Source organism: Cyanistes caeruleus, chromosome 2 (genome assembly GCF_971803275.1).
Source record: "Cyanistes caeruleus chromosome 2, bCyaCae1.hap1.1, whole genome shotgun sequence".
NCBI lineage: Eukaryota > Metazoa > Chordata > Aves > Passeriformes > Paridae > Cyanistes > Cyanistes caeruleus.
Genome location: NC_141702.1, coordinates 48,631,579 through 48,655,439, shown reverse-complemented (window position 1 = coordinate 48,655,439; position 23,861 = coordinate 48,631,579). Strand labels below are relative to the sequence as shown.

General features: G+C 45.7%; 1 protein-coding gene and 1 long non-coding RNA gene across 3 annotated transcripts; one reads left to right on the top strand and one right to left on the bottom strand.

Annotated features, from left to right (window-relative positions):
• Positions 1-1,560: 1,560 nt before the first annotated feature.
• Positions 1,561-9,887, bottom strand: VGLL2 (vestigial like family member 2). 2 transcript variants are annotated; one of them, XM_086876875.1, is made up of 4 exons: positions 9,750-9,887; positions 7,324-7,615; positions 5,036-5,551; positions 1,561-3,952 (listed from the first exon to the last, which is right to left on the bottom strand). In XM_086876875.1, exons 1-4 carry the CDS (start codon positions 9,828-9,830, stop codon positions 3,912-3,914), a joined length of 930 nt encoding a protein of 309 aa, XP_086733001.1. In that variant the 5' UTR covers positions 9,831-9,887; the 3' UTR covers positions 1,561-3,911. The 2 variants fall into 2 exon arrangements, with proteins under 2 accessions (XP_086733001.1, XP_086733000.1); XM_086876874.1 differs by having other exon boundaries at positions 1,561-4,114; positions 9,750-9,883.
• A 446-nt stretch (positions 9,888-10,333) lies between these two features.
• LOC147654788 (uncharacterized) lies at positions 10,334-17,528 on the top strand. Its single transcript, XR_015282537.1, has 5 exons — positions 10,334-10,667; positions 11,450-11,611; positions 15,509-15,619; positions 16,103-16,223; positions 17,364-17,528. It is a non-coding gene; the product is annotated as an uncharacterized LOC147654788 (long non-coding RNA).
• Positions 17,529-23,861: the final 6,333 nt, after the last annotated feature.

Sequence of the window (23,861 nt, the reverse complement as noted above, 5' to 3'; positions counted from 1 at the left end):
GCATACAAAATCAATGTCTCACTCCTGAAAATAACCATAGGACTCTTTCCTTTCCCTGCTGCAACTGCTCCTCTGGGTGGCAGGCCCGGGAAGACAGCCAGGACACTACAATCCTCCACAGGAGCTGGCTCATCCTTCTGTAATCAAAAGGGCACGTTAATTACAACACTTGCCCAGAAAAAGATGCACAGCAACTGTCAGAGAGTGCTGCTCCATCCGAAGCCACCAGCAGCATTTTCCTCCCTTCCAAGAAGGGCCCAACATTTAAGCCCTAGCTAGAGCTTGTCTTGTGAACCTAAATATGACTTCAAAGGGAAGGCGAGAAGGGTCGGCAGCTCCTGACCCAAGGAGGAGACAGGGCAGATACATTTCCCCAGAGGCGGCAGCACACGATCTAGGGGCCGCAAAAGGGATTATTCAAGCTCTCACCCTCTCTCCCCTCCCTTCCTCCCCCCTCCTCCTCCTGCTAGGGGCTCCTATGGAAAACACTGGAAAAGGAGATAAGAAATCAACACTGCCCTAAAGCTCGACAACATTAGACTGTAAGTGTAGGGGCACATACAAGCATTTAAGAGTTTTATGCTTCATTCTTGCAAATGCAGCCATTCTGAAGCAAAAAACCTCATTAAAATAAAATGGAGACTGCACCCACAAATACCATGCCCTATCCCCACCTCCATCCTTCCCTTGACAGATCACTTTTAACCTCAGAGATCATTAAAGCAGTACTACTTCAGGCTTTGCTAATTTTCAGCTATTTTCAGAAAGAGAAATAAATATCTGTGGTGAATACATCCAGAGCTCATTTTGGAAACTCCTTGTGGAGAGGACACTCTTGCTATTGGGCAGCAGCAGATACCCTTACTATGTCCAGCACTGTCATGCTCTGCAGCAGATGTTGTCTCTCTGCCTCCTTCTCTGGACGCTGTACAGATGGGTTTGAAGCTGTTTGTGTCTGTCTGTCCCAGCTGGGCTAGTCTGTTTGTCAGGTGAGCAGCTAGAGAGCACGGTGTGGAGCGTGACATTCAGAAAGGGACAGCAGGAGGATTTGCTCTTCACGCTGCAGAGATGGGGACTCACATCCCTTTCAGCACATGACAAGCATGTGACAGGTAATATTTATGTAACATCTAAGAAGGGTTTCTTCTGTAATTCCAGATTTTCTGCAAGCATTCATGACTAAGGGAGTAATAACTTATGATGCAAAGAGGAATAAAACAGACTTGAGAAATGGCAGGGAGGTCATGTGCTCTGCTACTGCACTAGGAGCTGTGGCCCCAGTCCTACAAAGACTAATGCCCAAGACTTAAAGGTTGGTGCTGTGAGTGGTCCTTCAGGAGTCAGAGTAACCCAGTGAGCAAAACTGCAGGGATTAGCCAAAACAGGGAGTGTGTGCTTTCAAGCTGTAGTCCACCCAGAGCAGGAGCATATTAAAAAAATGTTGTTTATACTTTTAGCACCTTGAGCCATTGTCTTGGCTTTTGTGTTTAGATGCTTTCATAATATAACAATATGAAATGTACCCACAGAACAAATGCCAAAACCAATATTCATGGATTCATTGCATAAATTGTCATGCTTGACTACATTCACAGTTAAAATGAATTGCAAATGCCAATGTAGTAAATGACTCATTTATGTTTACATGAATATTTCTGAATGTATTTGGGCTGCGTCACTCAGCCCTCCTCGTTAAGAATTGCAGAGAAGAGGGGAGGAAAAGAGAAAGAAAAAAGAAATAATTGTGGTGAAGCACAATCAGTCATAGACTCAGATTTATATTTAAAAAAAAAACAAAAACAAAACCTTATAAACAGCCCAAAAAAACCCTCAGGAAAATGCTCATTAAATGACCCTGCTAACTTTAAGCTCTTGCAGTTAAATACCATTTTCAGTTACTTTTCCTCTGCAAAAGGCTGGTGCCTTCTTCCTTGATGAACACCTGGGAATGTTTTTGGTTTAACAAATAATGTAAATTCTGGGGTCACTCTCTTGCCCTTTGCAGTTGTCTGGGCTCTGGCTATTTGGAGGCTGAGAGAAAAATGCCCATTGGTTTGTCTGGCTGAAGGAATCATGGCAAGACCCCCCTGCCATTTGCTAAGCTCTGGCCACGGGTGCTCCTGATCAACTTCTCACAGTATGTACTTGCACTGCTTTGTCAAATTCTTTCTGTTAGGATTCCTATTCTTTCCCAGAAACTGAGTTATCACCAAACCTAGGAGAAGCAAGTTTGGGTTATTCATAAATCCACTTCTGACACACGATGAACAATATAAGAGTTTGAAAGGTAAAAACTCTCATCACAGCACAAAAATTAATTTTCTACTGCTTCTCCCAGTGTCAGGGTATAATGTTAGGAATTTCCTTCTATATGCTTTAAAATTTGTCAACTTTAAAGACATTACATTAAGAAAAAGAATGAAACAAAACAGAACAAAACAGGAAAAAAACCAAAACACAGTAGTATTTGAATCAGATGTTTTGTCTATAAAATTGCCAGCTTTCAAGTATAGGGTAAGTGCCATTTCTGCCTTGTTTCATTAATTATTCATCACCAGGTAGTAACATTTTAATTTACCACTGCAATAGCAATTCTATATGCTACAGTCCCCTCTTCTAGCAGAAGAAATATGGAGCAGCTCCCTTACTTTAACCAATCTTGCAGACACACCATACTCTAAAATGTAACACAGCAATGGTCTTATATTTTCCTATCTTTTATATTTATCTCTGTGTGTTTTACTCACCAAGAAAATATTTTCAGCTGTCAGGAATTTCTATATATCTTTCATGCAAAATTATAAAAAACTCACTTCATCCACGTGAGATATATGTTTTCTGCTTCATCCTGAAGTTTCCAGTTTGCTTCATTTCTCTTACTTAGCTTTAATTCTTCATTAAAGTACACAGGGTGAGAGAAGGAGATACTTTTAATACAGCTTGGCTATTGTTAAATATCTAGCTCCCTCTTTCAAAATACCCCAAACAAAACAATTACTAAAGTGGCAAAATGACAGCAACAAGTAGACAAAGGGAAGTGTTAGAGGCAATTCAGAACTAATGTCCATCATGTGCTTTTTGCTCTGGTGTTCCCTTTAAAGGCAGTTGGGTTGGAGATGAGCCATTCTTCATTGGATTCCTTTCTCCCCCTGCTTTAAGAGGGTTTAACGTTCACCAGAAAATGTTTATTGTAAAAAGAAAAAAAAAAGGAAAAAAAGGAAAAAAAACCAAAAAACCAAACAAAACCAAACAAACAACCCCACCCCCAACCAAACAACTGTTACACAGCCAATGTAAATGTGCCAAACTCTGAGAAGTGCCACCTTGGTTTTCGTCTTTCTGGGATTTAAGCAGTTGTGAGGGGAACAGCTGCATATCTGTAAGTCCAGGGCAGATGGCCCCACTCAGACACTTGCCACTCAAAACCACAAAGTCAAAAAATCTGACCAGTTTCTTGATAGTCCGAAAAATGTTCATGAGTTCCAGTTTCTTCTCCTTTTACTTTTCTATAATGCAAAATAAAAATCCAGTTCAAAAACGCTGATTAGCTTTCCCATGGTTGCATTCAAGAAATTACTTTCACTGCCATATAAAAATATTCACACCACTAAAATCCCCCCACAATTTCCTCTGTTGCCTCTATGAAGGCCGGTGGTTTGGCATCACCATCCATGATGTCGTTTTTCAGAGTAGTCTGGCTGCAGGTCTGGGTGTGGGGTCTGCTTAAACAGGAGTTCAATGTCTTTGGCTCTCCTCTTGCAACAGAGCAGCTTTCCTTTCCGAAAAAGGTCTAAAGTATCACCCTTGCAATGCCAGCTCCTTTTAAATCCCGTTGTCTTTCCCCGAGCAGCAGGGCCATGGTGGGCTTGGAAAAGGGCAAGGGGGGATCTGAGAGTCTTTGAGTCAGCACATCAGCTCAGGAGGGATCCACCACAGAAGGAGTAACGGCGAGCTGCAAACCAAGATCAGAAGCTGTTACAAACTGACCCGATTTCAGCTCTGAATGCCACCATGTCTAACGGGTAGAGAGCTACAGGGGACAGCCAGGGGAAGAGGATTGAAGGACAGCTCTAAAACCAGTACAGGTCCTTGCTTTTATCCTGAGGTTGCAAACCTGAGAACGGAGAGAAGAAAAAAAAAAAAAAAGGAAGAAGAAAAATAGGTATAGGCATTTAAGAACAGAGGAAAACAAATTGCATTTCTTGCCAGCTGAGATCATTTTAAAGCATGGGATCTCCAGAACCCCAGAAGGCTGTGAAACAAGAAGAGCCCAATCCAGACTGGAGAAAGGCACATGTCCCTCCCGCTTAAAGTGAGGACACTATAAGGAGCCATTAGTGGCTGCAATAATGAAACCAGCATGGAGCAGATTTTCCTTCCCTTCACAACCACTGTCTTAGGATCTGTCACTGCTGACTGTGCCTGTGTACCCATTCTTGCCAGCACTGCAGCCAAAGCCTTGGTTCCAGACACCCCAACCGGCACCATCAGGGGAAGAAAACTGCCTTTTTTTCTCAGCAAATGCAATTGTGCTTTCATCTCAAAACCTGGAATGAAAAGGTAAATAACGAGAGGAGCTAGTTCATGAACCTGCATGGTGTCTGGAAATGACCTCTCAGGGCAACACATGGATGGGACCAAGCAGTGACCTTGGGGGCTGCTCCATTCTACTCCCAGCTCTCACTGGTCTATGCAGGAGCAAGACCAGGACCAGGACAAAAGTACCTCAAAGCAACCTGTAGCCTCAGGGCATGTTTGAGGGCATCAGAAATTCAAATAATGTTGTGGAGATGTGATGTGCTGGCCTGTTCCATCCTTCCTCTCCCTTCCTCACTTGCCTGGCCTGAGAGCCCCAAGAAGAGCACCCAGGACAGAGCTCAGCACACATGGGGCTTCCACCCTCACTTCATTCCCCCACAGCAGAACCTCAGCCACCTCCCATGAGTCCTTCCCTACTGCTATGGACGGTGTGGAATCAGGGAGCAGGGGTGCAGCTGAGCCAGGAGACCTGGAGGGACCGAGGGCAGCTCATTACCTGTGTCCACATTGAGGCCAATGCTCTGTGCCATGTCTCCTGTTGCATTGGGGAAGGGGCCCGGCGTCGTCCAGGCCGCGGCAGCACCCGCTTCGCTCTTGCCCAGTTCAAGGGGGGGGCTGACCGATGTGGATACGGAGGCGGGGGTGAGGCGGTGGGGGCGGACGGAGGCGGTGGGCACCAGGAGTGAGCCGTAGCGGGGGTCAAAGTGGGGCCCATAGACCTCGTGCATGGCGCTGGGGCGGGGGTAGGCAGTGCTCTGTGTCCCAATGTAGGGATGGTGGTGGTGGTGGTGGTGGTGGTGGTGGGCGTGGTGCCAGGGCTCGGGGCCGCCCTGGTGCAGGTGGCCGTGCAGAGAGGTGGGCGCGTAGGGGTCGGTGGCAGCGGGGAAGGGCAGCTCGCTGTGGGCTGCAGCTGCAAGGGGGCTGCTCAGGCTGGCTGGGACCGAGGAGGGCTGGTACGTGCTGTTCCAGAAGGATGGTGGGAAGATGCGCTGGCTCATTGGGAAGGAACCATCTGGGTAAAGGAAGTGGGAAAGAAAGTCAGCAATGAGTACACCACCCCACAAGACTTGATCTCCTTTCCCTAGGGTTCTGTCCCTCCCTGATCCACCCAAACCAGTCCTTTCATTCCCTTTATTCCACAAAAAACTGGAAAATCTAAGAACTTGCTCCAAACAAGTACAGATTCCTCTCCAACTAAAAATCCACCACACCTAGCCTGTGGTTTATCCATGAAACTGCAACTGTATCCTCCATCTTTCTCCTACAGTGTAGATGGGCAAAAGGTTGTTACCTAAGGTAAGAGAAACATCTTTTTTTTTCAGTTGTGGAACCTGAGTGAGAGCTACTATATGCCATTTACCTTTTCAGGATTGGGTTTTTCTTGTTTGTTTTTTTAATAATCTCCTTGTCTAAGCATTTATGCCCAATGATTCCTAGAAAGTGGCTGCTGTCTCAGTGCAGTTACAAAGTGGGAAGGAACAGTGAGAGATGTGACTAAAGGCAAGTTTGAGTTACTCAAATATCTGAGGAAAATTCTCCATCTATTACAGCAGCCTGTTTCTTAGGTATATTGTCAACATGTTTGGGAAGCCCTCAGCAGAACTCTGGAGATTGGCAGGGCAAAGGACAAGCACCCTACATTTTCTTAGCCCAGTTAGCAATATGCAAAATGGACTGGTGATTATTAATAGCACAAATAGGTGTTATGCATGATTAATTGGGAATGCACACTGTTCCTGAAAGAAATAAAACTGTGTTCCTAATACTTCCTAGCCAGGGAAATATGTCAGCTCTGAACCTTGGCATTTCTTGGGAGAAGGGGTAGCAGTTCATCATGAGCAAAAAAACCCCATCTACTGCCATCAATTCCAGCACTGAATATATCTCACCCATGAAACATTCTTAGACACTACAGACAGCAATCTGTGCAGGGTCTGGGAAGCCAGCCCTGGACGAGCAGGTGGCCCTGTGAGGGAGGGTTACTAAGACTGTCCACAAGGAAGTGCCAGCCCTAACTCTCTGGCAGATGGAGTGTGGCGAAGTTTACTCCCTCTGCCCTGTGGGCCTGTCCAGTGTGAATCAGGAATGGATACGGAGAGCTGTGCATAAGCCACCGCCTTGGCCTTGACAGCACATGGCTATGAGCAGGTCTGGAAGCCCTTGTGTTCAGAAACTTCACAGTCCTTGTTAGCACTCCATCAGCAATCAGGGCGATGGTACATGCAGGGAAAGATACAGGGACACACGTAAGCATTTGTTTAGAAGTGGGAAGCTGATGAGGTGGTTCCCACATTTGCTTTTTTCTTTGCTCCCATCACTATGACCACTCTAAACTGAAAGCTGGGGTCAATGGGGAATACACAGTCACAGTTTGGGAGTCACTCCGTGGCTAGTTGGGTGGTATCTGCCTCCAGGTAAAGCACCTGCAGTGAAAAGACCATTTGTTTCCCCCGACTGCCTCTCAGGCTGCTTTCCCCCTGGACCATGGCCCCCCCTACACAATCTGAAGGGCTTTATTCTTTCTTTTTTTACTCTAAAGGGGCAAAGTATCTGGCAGCTCCTAGCCTGGGATCCCAGAGGATGCCCTCCGGGCACCAGCCGCTGGTGGGAGGGAGGAGATAGCCGGGATGAGCAGCCAAGGAGAGGACGAGGTGCCGGCCCAGAGGGAGCCTCCTCCGCCCCCGCATCCCCCGCATCCCCCGCATCCCCCGCATCCCCCGCATCCCCCGCATCCCCCGCATCCCCCGCATCCCCCGCATCCCCCGCGCCGCGCTGGGCGCTCACCCCGCCAGGACCCCGCGTTCCGCGCCGCCTTCGCGCTGCCGAGGGAGAAGCTGCTGGGCTGGCTGAGCGCACGGCTGAAGTGCTCATCCACCACGGCGCTGATGTCCCCCTGGAAGTAGGTGAAGAGGACGCAGCGGGAGCTGATGTACTCGGCCTCGGGGGGTCGCTCCTTCTCGGGGCTGCAGTCCTCCTCCTTGATGCTGGCCGCGGGGTGGCTGGAGAAGGAGCTGCCGGCGCTGGCGCTGCTGCCGCTCTCCGGGGCTTCCTGCATTTTGGAGTAAAAGGCGAGTTTCTGCAGGGGAGGAAAGAAAACGGAGCCGGTCACGCAGCACACCAAGGTGCGCTGGCCCGCCCTGTGCCATCCATCCGGCGTGCAGCTCCGAGCCCTCTCCCGCGTCCTTCCGAGGGGATGCCAAAGTCTGGTCCTCGGCTGCCCGCCGTTCCCTCAGCGTACACCGCAACCCCCACACCCTCATATCGCCCTCTGTGCTCCGGGGGCAGCGAAGGGACTGCAAATAGGGCTGGGGGACCGAAACCCACAGATGCTGTAAGGGGTGGATCAAGACAGCGGGCGGGTGGGGAAGGCGCGGCCGGGCGGGGGTCACCCCGCCGGGTACCCCTCACCAAGCCCCGCAAAAAAAGGCTCTTTGCAGCTGGCTCAGGAGCGGACGGCAGCTGCCAAGGGGCTGCAATGCGGGGGCACGGCCCAGCAGCCACGGAGCAGCGCCGGCAGCTGGGAGGAGGCGAGAGCCGCTCGGTCCCTGGCTCCGAAATCTATCTGGTGCGAAGAGTGTCCCGTAACCCGCAGCGGCGGGGTAGAAGGAAAGGGGGAAAAAAAGACTGACAGCCACAAACACACTTCAGGGCAAAACTCAGCATTTCCCTTGACACCAAGAAGCTCCAGGTATTTACTACAGGATTAATCCCGTTTTACTTTACTCCGCCGAGTGGGAGAACGGCGGGCGTTGTGAAGTTTGCCGGATGTTTCCCGTCTTTATGAGCTTTAGCGTGTCTGCAGCTGCTGAGAGTTTCTGAGCAATAAGCCACGGCTTGGCCGCTGCGGGCAGAGCCTTGGGGCGGCCGGCGGGGGAAGAACCGAGGGGACGGGACAGAGCCTTGGGCCAAGACACGCGATATATATTTGATAATGTCACTCGTCGCGACGACCGCCTTTCCGCTTGGCTCCCTGTTCGGCCATTGAGGTAATGATCATCTCCCTTAATAATGCAATAAGCCGCGGGTTGAGGGGGTGGTGGGAAGGAAGGCAAGGTAGGGGAATACACATCATCTGCTGTTTGTGACGGGTCCTGGGCCCCGCTGCCGGGCTCTGCAGGCGGCGCAGGGACCGCCACGCCGCTGTCCCGGGGGCTGCACCCATCTCGGGCCCGGCGCTGCTCTCTGCACCCATCCCCTTTTCGTTATGCTGGGGGAGGAAGGAATTAATTTCTGAAAGGGTTAGGGGAGAAGAAAAAACTGGGACAGCAGAGGGGTGGAAAGGAAAGCGGTGTGCAGCAGGTGCAATGCCGGAGGAGCCGAGCCTGACCCACGCGGCACCGTGCGCATCCCGGCCAGCCGATCCCAGCGCACCGCGGGCCGTGCGTGCCCGGAACATCCCCGCGGCCGGAGGGATCCTTTTCTTGAAACCTCGGGATTAGCTGACACCCCGCGGAGCTACACGCAGGGAGGCGGCTGGACGTGGCTCCAGCTCACGAAGCACCCTCGGCTCTCGCAGGCGCCGGCAGCCCGGGGGGCTGGGGGGCGTCCCGGGGTCCCGCCGCCGCCGAGGGGAGCATCCTGCAGCCCCTCGCTCCCCTTCGCGGCCGCGGTTTCCTCCGCCACCGCCAAACCGGGGAAACCCCGCAACCTCCCGTCTCTCTCGCCTCCCCCACTTCCAGAGCGTAACTCCGGAGCACCCCTCCGAGGAGGCTGGGAAATCTCTGCACCAAGCGCGTTCCGTGGCAGCGGCCGGGATGCCGGCGCAGGGGGGAGCGATGCCCCGGGAAGCCCGGCCTCGCAGCTCCCGACGCTCGCCGCACACCGTGGACATCCCTGCCCCACCCGCCGCCCTCGGAAGCAGCCCGTCCCGGTAAAGAAAACAAACAAGCAAACATTTTAAATCAAATAAACAAGCAAACAAACCCCCCTAAATACCCTTCTGAGGGTTAAAATCGCTCCGTCTCTCCCAAGGCATCCCGTAGCCCGTCGTTTGCCGCCGGGGTACATACCCTGCCGAGCCCCGCGCCAAGGTGGGATGCGGTTCTGCTCCGCTCACCATCGCAGGCTCCCAGATCTCCCCCCCTCCCGCCCCCCCCTTTCCCCTCCCCTTCTCCTTTTCCCTTTTTCCCTTTGGTGAGGCCCCAGACGGCCATCCTCCAGACGATACCCCTCCCACCTTCTGCCTCTTCACCGCTGTCCGCTACGCGTACCTGCTGGTAGGGGCTGTAGGCTGCTGCGAAGTAGGGCTGGCCAGGACCGTAAACTTGGTACATAACATCCAAACAGCTCATGGCTGGCCGCGGCCGAGAAGAATTATTTTTCTCATCAACTCGTGTTCTGCAAAGTGGAGTAATGCTTCGGGGGAGGGAGGTTCCCGGGGGTTAAGAGGCACCACGCGCTGGTGGGAGGAGTGAGGGGGGATGAGGCCGCTCTGGGCTGTGCTGACACCCCCTCCCTGCCTTCTTTCCCTGCCTTCCGCCCTTCCTATAGCGTGGCTCCCTCCCGCAAATTCGCCGGGATTGGAGGGGCTCCCCGGCCACCGGGGGAATTTCAGCCCCGGGCCCGGCGGGAGGCAGAGGCGGAGGGAGCAGGGAGACCCCCGTTCCACAGCCGGGACTGCCCGGGAGCGGCGGGGCGGGAGGCGCAGGGGGAGCTCCGGCCACGCCGGAGCCTGCCGGGGGGAACGGGGGTACGGGGGGTGATGGGGGCTTACCCAGCGGGTCAACCCATCTCCCGCTGCTTTTTCTTTAATTTCATTTATTTCGTTACATTCCACGCGCCTCCTGTGCCGGGTGCTGCCCCCGGGGAGGATGTCCCTGCCGACCCCCACCTCGTCGGCCGCCGCTCCTGGCCCGGGCCAAGTGGAGCTCCGGGAAAGGCAGGAATCTGGGTGACCCCATCCAAATCCCACCAAGTCCGGCGTCGGCCGGAAAATGCCACCACCAGAACCAGAGGAGTCGAGAGGTCTGATAAACCGAAGGAGGAAAAACCAGTTGCTCCCGAGGAGGAATCTCCCCAGAAACTTTTGAATCATTACAAATCCCGGGAACGGCGATGCTTTTGCACTTAATAGAAACTAAAACAACGCCGAGGGCAAAGTCATGTCAAAACAACAAAGTATCGTGAAGGTAAACTGGATTTACTCCCTGGCTTTCTGCTGAGTACGACACGCAAAGTTGTAAATAGCTGAATGTATCTTCACTGCTCATTTTAAAGCAGTTGCATAGGAGGCAAATTATTTTTTAACAGAGATGTAAGTTTTCATTTCAATATCAACTCTTTGAAATGTTCAGCTTCGTGGTACGGGTCACAACCACTGTGAGAAGAGACCCATTTTGTTTTGTTTTAAGCACTGGTAATGAAGCAGAAAAAAAATATAGAAAATACAAGAGAAAGAATATTGCTCAGTTTTCAAATGCTGATTGGTTACAAAACTATTGGGGAAAATCTGAAAAGAATGAACGCTTTGAATTTTGAAGACCTGGAAATATTTAAACTAATTTTATCACAGAAACATCATAGTTAAAACTAAACATTTACTCTATTTTGTTTTCTTCAAAATGCAATTTTTATATTCCAAGTGCTAGAAATTGTTTTGAATGCCTGTTGTTCACCAAAATCATATTTCAGTGCCTGATGAGCATATTTCAATGTTTTCTGCACCAGGTGCAAGGTTTAAAATTAATATTAAACAAATTTCTTTCTCCCTGTTCTAGTTTGGGAAATTAGTTTTCCATACTGCAGTGCAGTCTGAAACACTGTGGCTGTGGGTTCTGCCTCAGTGTTGCTCCTTCTCCCATCAGAGTCAATTTTGTGTAGGTGGACAAGAAAATGAGGGATGACCTCTGGGTATTAGGCTTTAAAATAAGAAATATAATTTGTATTCTATAATTTTATTTCTCCTGAACAGTAAGCAAATGGTCACAGTAGAGGGAAGGACTCACTCTGTGGCTGGTGTCCAAATTAAAGCAGTCAGCTAACGAATAGCCCTTCCCTCCTCACATCGAGAGACTGAGGAATCTCACTCGGGACATTGGGATCTCACTTCTCCTCTGTGTCCTGCTTGTGAGAGGTAGGGAGCTTCCCCAGCACACACAGACCCGTGCCTGTTTCACAGGTAAGAATGTGCTGGGCAAGGTACCAAAAAAAAGCCCATTTCTCAGAGGGTAAGTCCAATTAACACCTGCTCCAAAGACACAGCATGCCTTCCTGCTCTTTGGAGCAGCCCTTCACCAGGACTCTGTGCCATAGCAAAGGTAGGACCTGACACTGGCCAAGGCTCAGCATTCACTTGTGTGGAAAAACCCAAAGTGCAACAGCAGCGTGTGTGACTGGGTGCTGTGATGTGGCAGAGGGTCTAGCTTGTGTGTACCCTGCAGAACCTCTCCTTGAGGGCTGACTTCAGGGGTTTTACCTCACTCCCAGGTATATGCTAGGGGAATCAGGTCTGATGTGGCTTGCAATGAATTAGATCTCTTTTACAGACAGTTACTTGACTGTAAAACCGTGCAGTGTAAGACACAAGTAAACTTCAGTATCTTAATGCAGAGCAATACAAACATTCATGCAAAAATGCTGGAAGTATTTTGCCTCTTTGGTGCATCTGTGAAATTAGTCCTGGTATAGGAAATGATCCTGGAAACCAAGGGTCAGAAACTATACTCACTAATGATCTCACTGTGTATTTACAATTATAAAAAAACAGTCTTCCGTGGTCCTAACTAAAGAATTTTAGGTGGGTTGAATCACATAAGGAATTACAAAAACTTGGAAAGAAACAGCTGTGTTACCTCAGAGAGAAAATTATGACAGCAGTAAAGGAAGCACAGTTTTAGAAAGGACATGGGTTAAGAGCTGAATGTGTACCATTGCAGCACTGGCATGGGCCTGCTCCTAAACCACACACTGGTAAATATTTCACAGCAGTAATATGAAAAGAAAATCTTGTTAGGAATAAAGATTGGTTCTGATAAACAGCAAGATGCAGAAAGTTACAACTTGCCTCAGCAAACATTCCTATAAAACAAGTAAGTGTTATCTTCTAACTAAGCTGGAACTTTTCACAAAACAAGAATTGGGTACTACTTCAGAGGGTTTACCAGACAAGCAACCAGATCATGAAACAAAACACCAGCTTTCAAGAAGACTGTGACAAAAACATGGTAGCACTGACCACATTTGTTGCTCACCTTCCCTACATCCTGCATCCTGTGCTAGCCTGCCAGCCCCTGGTGTGTGAAGGTTTGAGCACTGAGTATTACGTTCAATTAAAGGATTAGGTATTTATCACCCAGACGGGGCATTTCTGGGTTTTCAACCCTACCACAATATAACTTTCTTGCTGTGCACAATATACTTCTCAGGCACACCTTCAGTTTCCAGTAAGGCTTGCTTTTCCAAACAAACAAAGGTGGGTGGAGAATACCGCCCTCTGCAGCCGTTTGCCACGCTGCTTAGCAGCCTTCATTGTTTTTCTCTTCCAGCTTGGGCTGGCTTGGCTTCAGCCTCCAGCTATTGGTTCCTGTAATGCCTTAGTTCACTTATCTAAACAGTCCTTTTGTATGTATTATTTCCTCTTATGAAATTGATTTTATTCCATATAATATTTTTTGCTACCAAAATAGATGGAGCTCCTTAACTTTCCTCTGCAATTCTTCTAATCGTTTTTGTACCATTTATTTGCAACCAATGCAATTTTTAAACTCTGTTTTAAAAATATTGAGGCAAGAATTTGTTATTTTTCCAACATTGCTCTTTCTGAAGGTATAAACGAAGTAAAATACCTTCTTTGCAACTGATGCTTAAAACTGTTGCCATAACACAATTTTAATGTTGTTATGTGATGTGATGACCACTGTATTTTCAGTTTTGGTACTACAAGTACATGAAAAACATGGACTATTTGGTGGTTAAGAGACAACAGTATTGGGAGCCTCCTGGAATTTCTTCTAAACTCTCAGATATCTGACTGAGATTGCATGTAACTTGGCTGAAAAATGTGATGATCCCATGTGAGCCTATGACACCTGCTCACAATGCCTTGTACAATTATCCTTTCTAAGACATTTTCCATCACTTATCTTCCTTGGTCATAGATGTGCAACTCTTCAAACAGGTCCATTCATGTGCTGTTCATGAGAATGACACAAGACTCAGCAATAGGCTCAGGTGCTGCCAAAAGTCACAAGTCTCACTTTACTCACCAGTCTTCTTGTTACTATGTTACCTGCTAAATTTATTGGTGTGATTTCATATCAACTTTCAAGCTACAGATGATCATCTTGCACAGTCCACAAATATTCCTATACAGTGTTCATATACTGTACTCCTATGTGGTAGTATTCGTTTTTCTAAATGCAGGAAGATTGTTTGTTGACTTGTTTCTTGTATTTTTTTGTCTATTTGCTGTGTGTGCCACTTATATTGTGCAGTGCCTCCTCCAAGAGATGATAAATTCAGTTTCACTGGTCTTCTATTCCTGCTCTCTACGTTACTCTCTAATGTCTCAATCTGCCTGTAGGACTCAGCACACACTCAACTTTTAGCTGAATGCACTACTTGTGAGTTTACATGGGTCAAATTTGGCTGGAATGAATTAAGATGGATAATGATGTTCCTCTTTCTTGTCAGTCTTTGTGATCCACATCCCTAAAAGCTTTTTTTTTTTTTTTAGGGCTTGGCAACAGTTACCATGGTGTTCTCAGGGATGTTTTTGAGGTCCAGCCTCTGGGTCTGTTTTAATGCAGAAGACTTCAGGCTCAAGAGCTTCTGGCTTGGTAGTTTTTGTGGATTCTGAATTAACTGACATTAAAGATAAAAATCAGTATTATAAATATAGTAAAACACAAAGTAAAAATCAAGGGACACATGACACAAATCACTGACTCCACTGTCTCCTTCACCGTCCTGAAAAACCTGTGTTTCAGCCTCAGAGAGCTTGTATAGTTAATTCTGATCTTCCTTTGAAGGTATGACTTTTCCTCCCCTTCTCCTTTCTTTCCCCTGCACCTCCAAGAGCTGGCTGTTAGCTGCTAATTAACCACACACAGGGACAGTGTTTGGTGCACATTTGTCCATGTGACATGCTGTGCAGCAGCTGGAATGTACGTGGTGATTTTTGCTCCATGATGTATTTCCAGGGGAGCCGCGGCCCAGCTCAGGGTGCAGCATCTGGCGCGTGTCACTCACCCGTCCTGCCCAGCCCTGCCGGGCCAGAGGCATCACCTGTCTCTCCTCTACTGATGGCGGCAGATGAAGAGATCATTATGCAGGGCTGGAAGGGAAACCCAGAGCTGTCATGAGGGAATACATTCACACGCCTGAGAACACACCGAATGCATTGAATTTAGGGCTTGATTTTGCAACAGGAAAGTTCATGGAAGTTTTTTCTCAAGTCAGGATAGGAGCAGACTCAGTTTTGCCCTCAGAGGCAGAGGCAGCAGGTTTTCTGATGCAGGTGTTTTGGCACATTCAGATCTGAGCTGAGTCAGTGTGCACCTCTTTCCCCCTCAGCACTGAGCCACCAGAAGATGAATCTGGCTTGTTCTGAGATTCATTCACCAAAATATGTATTTTTTGTATTTGTATATAACACCTACAATACATATTTCTTCTGTGCTTTGAGCAGGAAGGTAATTTCAGTGAAAATTTTCATAAAAATCACCTCCATGCACAAAATAGGGGGGATTTATGTTTTACTTTTTTTTAAGGTTGCTTTCATGTGAAAACAGAAAAAGGCTGTGTCTGCACTCTTTTGAAGTTTCTTAAGCACCAGCCCTATTAATACAAGCACTAAACTCTTGATGTAATTATGATATATAGATCCTCTGCAATGTCCAGTCTCAACGGTTTCGATTGTACTGTCGTATTTTTGCATGTTTTGTTTTGAAAAAGAAAGTGTCTTTATACAAAGGCTTTAATTCCTGCAAGTGTTTTCATTTTAGAAGCATCTTTCTTTTCTCTCTTCCAGATAATATTTCAGACAGAGGAGGTAGGTGGCAGAGGAAGACTGCAGCTTGAGAGAGTAAGTGTCTCGATGCAAGGAAACCAGAAAATCATATTTTCAGCAGAGCACAAACAGGTAAGGGATGTGGTTTTTAATGCCTGTACAGACTTCAGTGTACTAACAACAATATGAAGCTGGGATGAGGAAAAGAAAAGCTCTCATTTACTTCCATGACTAAGTCTTCCTCAAGTGGAAACTTTAATTGCTCAGAGTGGGCAATGTTATACCATACAGGAGGGTCTCACTGCTTCACTTCTGTTTTATTCAGTGTGTATTTGTCTAAGCTTTGAGAGAATGCCACTAGAAAATGGTAACAGAGTATATTTTAAGTGACAAAATGGCAAAATAAAATAAAAAGAAAATTCATAGCAAAATACTGGAGGTGGAGCCATGCTACAGGGAATTGTGTTCTGATTGCCTGGTATTGCCCCAAATAATGTAGCTCCTGGGTTAAGTGTAAATAGTGGTGATTTCAGGGCCTGGAAAATATCCTGACTTTATGAAACTGAACAGAGTCTACGTTTAATTTCTTTTTCTTTTAATGGTTATATTTAATAGAGAACTTAGTCCTCACAGCTGCAAAATCCAACTCCATCTTCAGAAATGAGGCTGGAAAAACAAACAAGAAGGAGAGAGGAAAACAATAAGAAAGGAATGAACAAACATACTAACACCACAGGTATGCACAGTGCGAGGAAGAGGGGGACAAAAGAATATATAATTTAATTTTCATAATATCTATATATTGCAGTCCAGCCCATGAAAAACAGTGTATACGTAGTCATATTGTAGCCCAGATGGGAATTCTGACTTCGTTTCATATTGGTATCTGTGTAAATTTACCTCTTTTAATATGGAAAGATAAGATATTAGTAGGCAGATGACTTATTTGTAATAAATAAGAATGCTCTAGACTCTACTGAGGACATGTAGCTTGTGCCCCATGCCCTTGCTTCTACAACAGTATGAGAATAAGGATGAATGAAATGAAATCCCATGCAAAAAGCACATCCTCAAAGACAAATCATAATGCTCATATCAGGGCTCATGTGCTGGGATCTTCATGCTGGATGGTTGTACTTTTTAAGAAGAATCTCTTCTCATGCTGAAGGTGGGCACATCCCTGCAGAGCAAAGTGTTTTTCCTGTACCTATGAATCAGTCCGTGAGCTGGCACAGGAAGTAAGAGTCATGAGCTTAGAGAAAGTCAGCCATTCTCATACCTCTGCTGAAGAAGGCTTGTGTGCAGTAAAGAACCTCTTGTCTACTAAGTTAAATTGATGGAGATACTATTCTAAAAAAACAAGTTTTTGAAATGCAGATCAAATTTTTATAGCAAGGTAGCAGAATGCAATTTTCATTTCAGAAAGACAATCCAATTGAAGAAAACATTAAAAATTACCTTTCCATGTTTTTATATATATTGCTGGTAAGAGCCAAACACATAGTTTGGCACATACTTGGAGCTGCTGCTTCACAAGAAATTAATAGACAGGACTCATTTAGCCTCAGAATTTGGGATAATTTCTGAATGACATTTTTCAGAAATTGATACAGACAGTTCTCTGGTGAGATGGGAGCATAGCTCATTGTAAAGGAGAGTATGAAAGCTGAAGAGCTGGCCCAATGCAGAGGGCAACAGGAAGGTAGCTCAAAGCCATTTCTGTGTCTGTCTGTCGAAATAATACAACAGCTGCATTAAATAAACTGGCTTGTTCACCATTAAGGCACCAATTTTTGTTATACTGCCTATTGCTGATCACAGGGACAATTTTACCGGTCTGTGTGTCTCTTGTCCTGATTTGCTCCTTTACTTCCAGCTGGGGAATTGGCTGGGACCTGGCTTTACTGGTTTTGCTGTGCAGAGATGCTGCTGCCTTCGGGAGCCCTTGTGCACGTTCCTGGGGTAAGCAGGTAGCTGCTTGCCAGGCAGCTGAAGCAGGGGCTGAGGGTGATTTCCAGGGAAATCAGAAACACTCAAGAAAAAGCTGTCAGGGAAAGCCTGCCATCGGCTCCATGCTCCAGATCTCCAGAGGAAGACCAGGATACTCAGGAACCCCTTACAGCTCTTTTCTCTCTATATATTATATATAATAATATATATTTATGCTGTGTGCCCTGTCCCAGCCCCCTGCCCTCCCAAGGACAGAAGTTTGTCTTTCAGCATGTCCCTCCAGCTGGCATGTGGCAAGCCATGTTTCAGTTTCTTGCCTTCCAGCACCAGGCAAACTCCACAGTCCTCACATTCCTGCCGCATGGAACACCCCACTCCTGCCTCTTCCCACATGGAGCACAGCCTGCTGCCATGCTCAGGGGGAAATACACACCAGGGGGAAAACACAATGCTGTGCTCTTTCCCAGGTGAGTGTGTTCTCACCGTGGAGGACAAATTTTATCATTCAGTAAAACACACCAGGTGTCAAGCTCCAATGACCTGCAAGTGCAGTTACAGTGTTTGAAGCCAGTGTCAGAAAAAATGTCATATAACCTATTTTCTCCTGTGTTCTCTCTTGCCTGTATTCTGCATGTGCAGAATTATGGTTACACGGCTTTTTTTCTGCTTGCAGCCAGGTTGGGGTGTGTGTCCTGCTCTTCACTGGAGCTTCAGAAGCTGGTTGCAAGTTCTCTCGTGTTACTTTTGTGCATTGCCCTAGCATAGTGTCAAAAGTCAGTTGCCCCAGAGAAACAGGGTCCATCAGTCTAGCATTCTCCAGTTTGCCCTGCTCAGAGATCCTTCCATCAGGATCCTAAAAGCAACTGCCTTGTGGCAGTCTTCTGTATGCTCCTCTTATTTGAGAAAAGCAAGATGACTCCTACTCCATGAATTGTATGTGTTAATCTCCTAAATCAGTAATGGTGCCTGACAGCTTTTGCATAGATGAGAGAAAGCTGGCACAAGGGTAAAATGAATTTTCCAAAGGGTATCCAGGGCATCCTGACACTGCATGTTTTTATCCAACTAGTTATATGTGCTCTAGCCAGAACTATGTTTTCTTCTGCATCTCAGAGAGCACATGCTAAAGCAGTGATTTCACACATACATGAAACACTAAGCAGAAAAAATTACCATCCTCACTGACTTAGAAAAAGGTAATTATCTCTCTTCCAACACAGTTGTTTCTTCAACTACACAGGGCAGTTTTTTCTTCAGCTGTGTTCTTCTGTACCCACAATTTGTCTAAAATGCAAATCAGTTATGAGTTCTTTATCAGCAGAGTCAATACTTTTAAGAAATAAAAAGTATTTAAAGTATGTGTGAGAATATGCCCAAAATATATACAGTGTTTTTCAACTGAAGAGCTCCAAATGCTATGAAAGGTGTAGTTTATGTGTCTGCTAGACTATTCCTACCAAGATTATTTATCCATTTAATATCTACCTATCCACCTACTAGCCTATCATACAAATTTCTCAAAATTATCAAATACCTAAGCAGAGACAATTTGAGAGTGATATCACGGAAAGAGAAGTCTGAGCAAATAATAACTATAAGCCAAACCTTCAGTTCTAAGGGATAAGATAGGGGAACTTCTAATCCAAGGACTGGAAAGAGCACTTTGTCTTTTGGGGGAGTTGGGTAGCCTGATAATTAATATGCAGCAGTTTCATGGACAAAATTCACCTCCAGTGTCCTTGAGGGACTCATGTTTCCAGGTTACTGTTGTCTTTTGTAGAAACACTTGATCCAAACCTAAAACACTGATTTCCCACAATCCTACTGAGTTAATATTTTCTCTCATATTTAAGAAATTCATTTTCAAGAAGGACTGGAGATCTACCTGTATTTGGAACTTTTGGAATACCTTTAAAAATCCCTATCACATGTTAAGTGCTATAAGTGCTATAACTGATCACTGTTTAGTTCTGTTGTATTTGATAGCTTTGACAGAGATCTCCCTGATGCAGTTGCTTTTTGGTGATGATTCTTCTGTCACAGGGGGAGCTTTAAGCTTATGCCTCCCTTCTCTGCCAGAGTCCTCCTTTCCACCCTTTTAACTGGAGCCAAGTGGCAATTCCAGTGTGGCTCCTTCAGTTTCTGTGGTGAGACTTCACTCTGCGTGTGCCTTCAGCAGATGTCCTCCACTTCTGCAAGGCCCAGTTTGGATTTGGACATTTTCCTAGGAAGCTGCACCCTCAACTCAGCCCTGCATAAGCAGCATTCCTGGTGTGGACAGCCAGCTGGCTGTTACAACCTTTTTTCACACCATGCTATGTAAAACTACACAGGGCAGGTCTTGTTGATGTGTGAAAAACGCTTCTAACAGTCTGCCCCCATGTGCACTGAGGTGTCCAGCTTCAGAGACTCGCTGACCCCCAGTGAGGAACAGTGCTGGAAACAAGGAAATGACTTTCTATTGGCAGGGAAGGGAGAAGAAAATGAGTTGAGGAATAGGCTTGGTTTTCAGAAGAGCAAAAGTTTCCAGAAGCATGCTGATTGAGGGTTGGCACTGTGGGCCAACAGCAAGTGCAGTAAGAATGAGCCTAAAGAAACACTTGTTACATGCACAGCTCTTTTAAAAGACTGGTTTACTGATTATTTTACATGTATTGACTACTTTCCACTGGTCAGTTTGCGTATAATACATGTACATTTGGCTTTTCTGGGTAAATGGGGCTTGTGACTGCTCAGAATGGCACACCACTGGTGTATCAGGCACACAGGACTTAAAGCCAGATAAACATATTCTGACATGTTGTCACAAATGGACAGCTCGTTATAAAGGAGGCAGTCAAAGTGGTTAAAAAGTGCATACATATTCATGTATTCAAATATTCATGCACACACATACATGTATATAAACATAATAGATAGACACCCAAACAAAACTTTAAAAAAAATATTTTTGTTTATAAAAACCAAAAATATTATTTTTCTTTCTTTGAAAAACATAACGAAAGTCTGACGATGAAGATTTTCAGAAACTATGTAATTATTATTTACAAAAAATTGGGAAAGAGGTGCTTTTCTTAAAAAGCTGTAAAACATAACATCCAGTTGAGGAACTGCCTCAACATGGAGAGTGTGGCCAGGCCAGCAGCTGACACTTCTCTGAAACCAGAAGATGCCAGAAGCAGGTCTTTCTTTCTCTCCTAGAGAGTAGGAAAGTAGGTGTTCTGTGGAAAGTAGGTGTTCCCAGAAAGCTCCTTCAAGGGAACACTTCCAATCCCCTCAGACTGCAGCTGCTCCTGCACCACATACTATGGGATGATTAGAAACTTTGGTCAAAACCTGTGTGTAAAAACCCAAAAGCACTGCTCATGTTCATGTGGCAATGTCTGGTAGAAGTGTAAGAGTGGCACACACTTTGGAGGAAACCTAGTCTCTGTCTAAATCAAATCAGATGTCTATGCTGTGAAAAATTCACTCATAAAATCTAATTTTTGTTATTACAAAATCCAAGACAACTGGAGCTAGAAATATTTGCATCTGTTCATGAATATTCTGGACTTTAAAATGTTATTAATCTGTTGTGATAATTTTTTGTTTCTTTTTCTTTAGTTTTTTCTTACCTCTAGAGCAGCTTTGAATTCTTCATTTTTTTTCCTGGGCCAGATTTTTGAACAAATAGGAAAATACTGAGCAAATATGGATATGTTGTGGAAAAAAAAAACATTCCACTCTCATTTCACCTCTGGAAAACTCTTCCACTGATCAGTCTCACCTGTGCTAGAAGATTATATCTGTTAGTGTGTGAAGTTTTTGGAAATAAACTCTCAGTGCATATGGCATAACATCGATCTAAAAATGAACTGTTAATTGAGACAGTCACAGGGTTGGGTTAGAAAAGAAATGGGATTCATTGGGAAAGGGATCATTTTTAATGTAGTATAAGGTCATCCAGCTATAAAAATAGTTTTTATTCACTTCTTTCTATATTTTTCTGAACCTGCCTGTTTGCCTCTGGTGTGGTGTGAGTGTGGTATGAACAGATCTCTGGATGCAAAATAGAGTAATTGGGCAATTGGTCATGGCACAGGACAGCCCCCAGGGAACTGTTCCTCTGGCTAAGCTTGTTGGAGATAATATATTTGGATGACAACCTCTCATGGTTTATGGTAGCACTCTTGATTTGATCTCAGCTGCTTCTCATGGTGGGAAAACCACCAGAGCCAAAGAAGAGCTATGTTTTTGCAAACCCCCAGGTCCAGAGGAGGCTGTGGTAGGGTAAAGGATCTACTCCAGGCATCTAGCATGGCATCCCCAAATACTCATGTGTCAGCTGGAAACTGTGGAACATGATCCTGTTACATTTGGATATGAAATGCAGACAGACCTATCAAGGACTGATAGGGAGTACACTCTATGGGCCATAACTGTACCTTACACCAGGCTTTTAAAAAAATTATGATGAGAGGAGTTTTTGTTTCATTACTAGTTTGGAGGTGTTGTGAATAAAATCGTTTTGTCTCTTTGCTCTGCTTTTTCCATTGGGGCAAAATCAGGAGCAAAGAGAAAAAAAATTAATCTAGATGTACTTTAATTCTAGATACCATCCCATGGTTTATGAAGTCCTGGTCCTAGAAGCCTGGGTGCAGACATGACTTGGAAAGCAATCCTGTAGGCCTGGATTTACCCCCAGTGAGCAGTCTCATCCACTGACTCCTCAAAGGCTATTTTAGAAAGAAATGCTTGAAGCAAGATATAGAGATGGGGATCTCTGTAAAATACACTCTTAAAGATGGTGTTGTATACATTGGTTTCATGTTATATAATGGCATGTCAGACATGGTCTGTCCCAGTCTGAGGTCTGAGCCCTGTTCACTCAGCACACACAGTCTTGGGCTGGTAACAACTCCATGCTTTGCATGGATGACATATTTTAGAAGACAGTGAGAGGCTGGACTCAGAACTAATATAGAGAAAATAAGAGAGACACAACATGTAAAAGAGTATTTCACGCACATCCAAATTATGCCTGTAAAAAAATATTCTTGTGAGAAAAATAGCACAGTGCAGGGAGAAAGGAGAGTGCAGTGTGGTGGTGTGGACAAAGAGACAGCTCAGGCAAGCCTGACTGAACAGCAGTTACTATGCTGTAGAAAATGGACATGGCAAATGTACTGCATTTGCTAAAGGCTCCATGAAACTCCAGGGAAAACAGAGCGTTCACAGGGTGGCTCTACCGACAGCAAGAAAGTTTCATTATTATTAGTCATATGCTGAGGATGTCAAGGAATTTTAAAGCCGCACTCTTTGCATTTTTAGAGGTTATTAATGAAATAGCATAGCAAGGTGAATTACATTAAAATATTTTTCTAACCATTCCAGAAATCTTGGTCCAAGTTGGCATAGGGGGCTGGCAAGTGGTGAACTTTTGACCTAAGCTCAGATTGCTGGGAGACACATCCTCCTTGTTAGTTTCGGGTGACAGTTCACTGTACTAGAGGGATCCACTTGTGTGTAAAGAGGCGAGTGGGGGAGGAAGATTTAGCACTGCATTTTCACAGTGGCAAGAAATTCCATCCAGCTCAAATGTGTTTTGGCCCACTGCCCGGCTCCTTGTCAGACATATGACCATCACTCGGCTTCCTATTTCTGGCCCAGGATAAGCAAGCCTCACTAGTGGTTAAGATTAGGCAACTGACCTGTGACAGCACATGTTGACTCTCCAATAGAGGGTAGACATATTTAAAAACCAGAAAAGAGCTAGACACACCAAGATTTAATGTCAGCGCCATGTGTAATTCATCAGTTTGGGCTACTATAATTCAGATAGCAGCTGATCTACTTCATGGAGAAGACTTAGCAGGATTTTCTGGCTTCCTTCTGACCAAAGACTTCCTATAATGTTCGCTAAAGAGAAGATTATGCCATTATTTTTTTCATGGTAGAAATCCATAACCCTGTCTCCTCACCCTGTCATGATGTATTTGTATGGTGGAAAATTTTTGAGAATAACAAACCAGGACATCTGGTTTACACAGAGCTATACTTTTGTTGGGAAAGTTTATTTCCAATTGAAACAGCAACAGACTAGGTGGTTAACAAGGAGGCATTTTCCATTTGTCAAAAACAGGTCAGTCAAAATGTTTGTGCACATTTGGATGACTTCCTTGAGTGCAGTACACTTATAGCCATTATACTTGTTTCTGCTGTTATCACACCTACCTTCATCTGCTTGGTCAATGACACTGGTCATGGCAGCCTGTCTGTCAAGATCTCTTACAGTTGTCTGGGCTTTATTGTACTTCCCTAGAGCCTGAGATATTCTCCATGAATCCATGGATCCATGAATCCATGAATCCATTGGCTGTCCTTGAAATCCTTTCCTAAGCCCGTTCTACACATTGAGGTATAACCAAGAAATCAGCCAGGG

Excerpts from the sequence above, each read along its gene's own strand:
- VGLL2 (XM_086876874.1), bottom strand. The coding sequence starts at position 9,830 with ATGAGCTGTTTGGATGTTATGTACCAAGTTTACGGTCCTGGCCAGCCC. Across the intron at positions 7,616-9,749 it reads CCTACAGCCCCTACCAGCAG|AAACTCGCCTTTTACTCCAA; the intron begins GTACGCGTAGCG and ends CCTCCCCTGCAG. Across the intron at positions 5,552-7,323 it reads GAACGCGGGGTCCTGGCGGG|ATGGTTCCTTCCCAATGAGC; the intron begins GTGAGCGCCCAG and ends TCCTTTACCCAG.